General features: G+C 41.2%; 1 protein-coding gene and 1 non-coding gene across 2 annotated transcripts; one reads left to right on the forward strand and one right to left on the reverse strand.

Annotated features, from left to right (window-relative positions):
• The first annotated feature begins 1,706 nt into the window (after window positions 1–1,706).
• Window positions 1,707–3,831, forward strand: LOC125825176 (uncharacterized). Its single transcript, XM_049504509.1, has 4 exons — window positions 1,707–2,121; window positions 2,266–2,558; window positions 2,690–3,257; window positions 3,380–3,831. The coding sequence occupies exons 1-4, from the start codon at window positions 1,707–1,709 to the stop codon at window positions 3,829–3,831; spliced, it is 1,728 nt and encodes a 575-aa protein (XP_049360466.1).
• Window positions 2,082–2,188, reverse strand: LOC125825291 (small nucleolar RNA R71). The gene has a single exon (XR_007442845.1). It is a non-coding gene; the product is annotated as a small nucleolar RNA R71 (small nucleolar RNA).
• Window positions 3,832–6,287: the final 2,456 nt, after the last annotated feature.

Genomic DNA, 6,287 nt, shown 5'->3' on the forward strand with positions numbered 1-6,287 from the left:
AATAACAAACTCAACTTTACTCATATAATAAGGTAATATAGTTTTTGTGGGAGATTCTCTAACCGACAACCACCACTATGAGCCTAAGTGGTGATACAACATGATCTTAGGCATATTTATATGCCTAGAATGCTAATTATGCCCACATTTACGCCTAGTTTGAATTCAAAATATATCTGTTTGTAGTCTTATCAAGTCATTTGTTTATTTATGAGCTAACCAACATGATTAGTTGTGTAGGTATGCTTAATGGGAGAAACGAGCACAAAAAGGGATAAAGGAAGAAATCTGAAGATTCGAGCCAAAAGAGAACAAAGAAGAAGCTGAAGAAAATGCACCAAGGCATTTATGTGTTCTCTCCGCGTCGTGCGGTTGAATGCAGAATGTGGGTTGCAAAAATCAACTTCTAGGCAGAACACCTCGTGCTGCTCACGCGTCACGCAGAAGTCAAAAGTATCGTGGACTCAAAATTTGGAAGTCATCACGAGTCGCGCACCTGAGTACCAGATTTGGCCGTTTCGACTTTTAGTATAAATAGGGTTTTATTTTATTTTATTAAGGATCTTTTTCTAGGTTTTAAAGAATGACAATTTGGAAGAACGTTTTTCTTCAGTTTTAGGGTTATTTCTTAAACTCTTTTCCTTTCAATCGTTTGATGATTCATAACCATTGTATGATTGAATGTTGGACTATGAGTATCTTAATACTCTAGTTCTAGGGTTGTGGCTATAGGATGATTGCAATTGATTGAGTTTTGTTGGGTTTATTATTGACCATCACATGAATCTTTCTTGTGTTCTTATTTTCTATATTTCATGATTGATCACCATAGAAATAAATTTATTGTCCAAATTGAACTCGGGAGAGGAATAAGAGGATAGAACGTGGGGCATAAGGAGCTTGTTGAACTCTAAATAGCTAGGGTTGATTCGTTTCTAGGATAGGGATATACCTAGAGTTGGATCACCATACAGGAAGATAACTTAATGCTCGGTAGGTAATCAGTCTATTCCCGCTCAATGATGTAGTTAGGGTGTTATCTATTGTAGGCGATTAGAGGTCGGGAGACAATGATCATACATCTAACCCTGTAATTCATTGATTCGACAGTTAATAATTACCCATATAAATGATATTGATTGCATGAATCTTGATAGAAGCTACAGCCCTGGATCTTTCCCAAATCATTGTTTGAAACCCGTGAAACTGAATCTTGTATTTACATTTTGTTTTAAAATTTAGAAATAGAAATAAACAACCCTTTAAATCTGGAAATACATTTGTGGTTAACTGAGAACTAGGGAAATTGATAGTTTCTAAGTGTGAGTCCCTGTGGGTACGATAATTGGCTCTTGAAAAGAGCCACTTTATTACTCGTACGATCATGTGCACTTGCGTGTGCGATTAGACCGCAACAAGTTTTTGGCGCCGCTGCTGGGGACTTTAGAATTAGAAAGTATTTGAATTTTTCTAATTACTGAAGTTGAAACGCAAGTGTTGACATCTTGATCTTAGCATTCCATTGTTGCAGGTTGTTTTGAAACTCCAAACTGGACGACAATCAAGGATTGTTATCGCCTCTCTTAGAACCTGAATGATTCGTACACTTACATAGAAGGCAGAGACGATTAACATATCCAGTTCCCCTAGTTATAGGTGATCTAGAATTTCCGAGACCAAAAATAGAAGAAGAAGAACTTGAGACAATGGTTACTGAGTTGAAAGTACGAGACGTGGCAATCTCACGCCCCACTAATATGACTTCGTGCATACAGAAACCTGAACCTGGTGGGAGATTTGAGCTGAAGCAGAGTATGGTGCAAATTTTGCACACGAATTGGCAGTTTACTGGTCTTTCACATGAGGATCCCACAACTCACATTCAGAACTTCCTCAAGATCAGTGATACTTACACTCCAACTGGGGTGAATAAATATTACGTGAGGCTCACCTTATTCCCTTTCTCTCTGCTTGGGGAAGCAAAAAGATGGTTGAACTCAGAGCCTGCAAATTCAATTACCACCTGGGACGATTTGGTACAGAAATTCCTCATTAGATTCTTTCCATATGGTAAAACAGCTAAGCTGAGGGGTGATATTCTGAGTTTTAGGCAGAAGAGTGGTGAGAACTTATACTAAGCTTGGGACAGGTTTTAATCGATGTTGATGAGCTGCCCTCATCATCATCAATCTAATGAAGTGTTAGTCCATGCCTTCATTGAAGGGTTGGAGCCTAACACCAAGATTTTCCTTGATTCAACTGCAGGTGGACAGGCCTTAGAGAAGACTTATGCAGAACTGTTCACCTTGCTAAATCGGATCTCTCAGGGTAATTCGGAGTGGAACAGAGGGCGAATGAAACATGTAGTACAGAAAACTGCAGGTATGCTGGAAGTAGATGCAATGACAGCTCTAACTGCACAGATTTCTACTATGCAGAATATGATGAGTACACATTTCAGCAACATGGCATTGGGACAACAACATGTGCAGGTAAATATAGTTCAACAACCACCATCTTGGTGTGAGATCTCAGGAGGTAGCGATCACTGTGCAGAGGTATGTGGTGCAAACCCAGATTCTGTTAATTTTGTAGGGAATGCCAGAGAGGAAGAGCCCAACAAAACTATGGAAATTCTTATAACCTAAGTTAGCGTAACCACCCAAACTTTTCTTGGGGTGGAAATCAGAACCAGGGCCAAGGGCAAAACCATTATAGGCCACAAGACAATGCCAATGGTTATCAACCACAGGCACAAAGAGAGCGACCCAAGCAGCAAAGCAAAAACATGAGTGTGAAGGAGATGCTGAAAAAGATTATGGTTGATCAAGCCCAGTTAGCTGCTAATGTGAGGAATAATCAGTTAGCTACACAGAATTTGGAGAAGCAATTTGGGCAGTTTACTAGTGCCCAAAATTCACGACCGCAAGGAGGTTTACCTGGAAACACTGACCCAAATCCTAAACAGGTGAATGCAGTAAGCACATGCAGTGGTTTGCAATTGGAGGAGTTAACTCCTAAGAAAAGAAACACTGAAGTTATAAACACAGAGACTGAACCTAAAGAAGGTGAGCTTAAGGAGAATGAAGTAGTTTCACTGGAAGAAAGTGTGCAACCAATAGTGAGACCACCCCCTCCATTTCCTCAAAAGTTTAAGAAACAAAAGGAGGACGAATGTTTTGGTAAGTTTTTCTCTCTCCTGAAACAAGTCCACATTAACTTGCCATTGGTGGATGTTTTGCAGGGTATATACCCAGGTATGTTAAGTATGTGAAAGAGATCATAGCAAACAAAAGGAGGCTGACAGAGTGTGAGACTGTGGCACTTACTGAAGAGTGCAGCTCCAGAATTTAGAACAAGTTGCCCATTAAACTAACAGATCTGGGTAGTTTTACCGTGCAGATTACTATAGGGGAAAGCATCCATGCTCGAGGGTTGTGTGATCTAGGAGCGAGTATAAACTTGATGCCAACTTCTCTGTACAAAAAGTTGGGGTTGGGTAGTCCTAAACCAACTACCATAATTTTGCAGTTGGCGGATAGATATGTAGCTAGACCTGAGGGTGTTGTGAAAGATGTGTTAGTACAAGTGGGATCTCTAATTTTCCCAGTAGACTTTGTAGTATTGAATTTCGAGCCTGATCCTGAGATCCCTTTCATCTTAGGACGACCTTTCTTAGCGACTGGTAGGGCAATGATAGATGTAGCAGTTGGGCAGCTTACTATGAGAGCTCATGATAAAGTGGAGGTGTTTGATGTATACACAGCCTTAAAATTGTCAGTTGTGTATGAGGAGTTGTCTGTCATAACCGTGATAGATCTTGAGGCATAAGCTAAATATATTACAGCTAAGGATCCTCTAGAGCAAGTGTTAGTGGGTGATGACATACATGGGGATACTGAGGCATATGAAATGGTGCAATTCCTTGATGTGTCTCTTATGGTTACTGCTGGAGAGCGCTGGGAGCCTCTGAATAGGGCGTTGGGTCCTCCACCTAAACCCTCCATTGAAGAAGCCCCCAAGTTGGAGTTGAAAACACTGCCAGCCCACCCATGTAAGTTTTTTTGGGTGAAGATGAAACTTTATCGATTATTTTGTTTGCAGCATTATCTGACGAACAGGTGGAAGCCTCACTACTCATTTTGAAGAAGAGGAAAGAAACTCTGGGATGGCAAATGTCTGACATCCATGGCATTAGTCATGCACTGTGTATGCACAAAATATACATGGATGAAGGGCACAAGACAAGTGCACAGCATCAGCGGAGACTAAATCCATTGATGAAGGATGTTGTCAGAAAAGAACTCATCAAATGGCTGGATGCAAGGATTGTGTACCCAATATCTGACAGTAAATGGGTAAGTCCAGTATAGTGTGTGCCTAAGAAGGGAGGAATGACAGTTGTGACCAATGAGAAAAATGAGTTGATCCTTACAAGAACAGTAACTGGGTGGAGGATATGCATGGACTACATAAAACTCAATGAAGCCACTAGGAAGGACCACTATCCGGTACCGTTCATTGATCAAATGTTAGATAGGTTGGCTGGCCAAGAGTATTACTGTTTCCTTGATGGTTATTCAGGGTATAATCAGATCGTCATTGCATCTGAGGATCAAGAAAAGACGACATTCACTTGCCCATATGGCACGTATGCGTTCAAACGCATGTCATTCGGCTTCCATGATATGGTGGAAGATTTTGTTGAAGTATTCATGGACGATTTCTCGGTGTTTGGTGAGTCGTTCAAACTTTGTTTATCTAATCTTAATAGAGTTCTTGCTAGGTGTGAGGAGACCAATCTGGTGCTGAACTGGGAGAAGTGTCACTTTCTGGTTAGAAAAGGAATTGTGTTGGGGCACAAGATCTCTAAGAGTAGGGTAGAAGTAGACAAAGCGAAGGTGGAAGTGATTGAGAAGTTGCCACCACCAATATCAGTAAAGGGAGTGCGAAGCTTCCTTCGACATGCTGGTTTTTACAGGAGGTTCATCAAAGACTTCTCTAAAACTGCAAGACCTATGTGCAGCTTATTAGAGAAAGAGATGAAATTTGTGTTTGATGAAAAATGTTTGCAGGCTTTTGAGATGTTGAAACCGAAGTTGATCGAGGCTCATATTTTTATTGCTACAAATTGGGAGCTTTCCTTCGAGCTGATGTGTGATGCTAGTGATATAGCAGTTGGGGTAGTGCTTGGGCAGAGAAAAGGACAAGGTGTTTCACTTCATCTACTATGCGAGCAAAACACTTGACGCAGCGCAATCGAACTACACAGTTACTGAGAAGGAGATGTTGGCATTGGTGTTTGCATTCGACAAGTTCAGGTCATACTTGGTGGGAACCAAAGTGATAGTCTACACTGATCATGCGGACATTCGGTACTTGTTCAACAAGAAGGATGCAAAACCTAGGCTGATTAGGTGGATCTTGTTGCTGGAAGAGTTTGACCTCGAAATAAGAGATAGAAGGGGAACTGAGAACCAAATAGCTGATCATTTGTCCCCCCTAGAGGATTCGTCTCATGTGAAAAATGAAAGGCAGATTCGTGAGAGTTTCCTGATGAGCAGTTGCTTGCTTTGGACATTTCTCAGGTGCCTTGGTATGCAGACATTGTGAATTTTACGGTGAGTGGTTTATTTCCACCTGGGGCACCAACACATCAGAAGCAGAGGTTAAAGTATGATTCCTACTTTTATATAATGAATGAGCCCTATTTGTTCAAACAGGGTCCGGATCAGATGATTAGAAGGTGTATAGCTGAGCACTAGGAGACACAAGTGTTGGAGAGTTGCCATGCGTCACCATATGGTGGACATCATGGAGGCAAAAGAACTACGCATAAGGTATTGCAATCTGGTTTCTTTTGGCCTACTCTGTTTAAAGATGTTGCTTTGTTTGTGAAAGGTTGCGATCAATGTCAAAGGATGGGCACCATTTCGAAGAGGCATGAGATTCCATTGAACAACATACTAAAGGTGGAGATCTTTCATGTGTGGGGGATAGACTTTATGGGACCATTCCCATCATCCCGGGGTAATCAATACATTTTAGTCGTTGTGGACTACATGTCTAAGTGGGTGGAGGCAGTTGCATTGCCAACAAATGATGCCAAAGTGGTTGTCAAGTTCATTCGAAAGCACATCTTCACCAGGTTTGGAACGCGCGATAATCAGTGATGGAGGTAAGCACTTCATCAATAACTCAGTTCATAGGTAGGTAATCAGTCTATCCCCACTCAACGATGTAGTTAGGGTGTTATCTATCGTAGACGATTAGAGGTCGGGAGACCA

This window comes from Solanum verrucosum, unplaced genomic scaffold (assembly GCF_900185275.1).
Source record: "Solanum verrucosum unplaced genomic scaffold, falcon-dt-bn FXZP01000113.1, whole genome shotgun sequence".
NCBI lineage: Eukaryota > Viridiplantae > Streptophyta > Magnoliopsida > Solanales > Solanaceae > Solanum > Solanum verrucosum.

Coding starts and splice junctions, on each gene's coding strand:
- LOC125825176 (XM_049504509.1), top strand. CDS start 1,707: ATGGTTACTGAGTTGAAAGTACGAGACGTGGCAATCTCACGCCCCACT. Junction 2,122..2,265: donor GAGTTTTAGGCAGAAGAGTG/GTGAGAACTTAT, acceptor ATTCAACTGCAG/GTGGACAGGCCTTAGAGAAG. Junction 2,559..2,689: donor GTAGCGATCACTGTGCAGAG/GTATGTGGTGCA, acceptor GGTGGAAATCAG/AACCAGGGCCAAGGGCAAAA.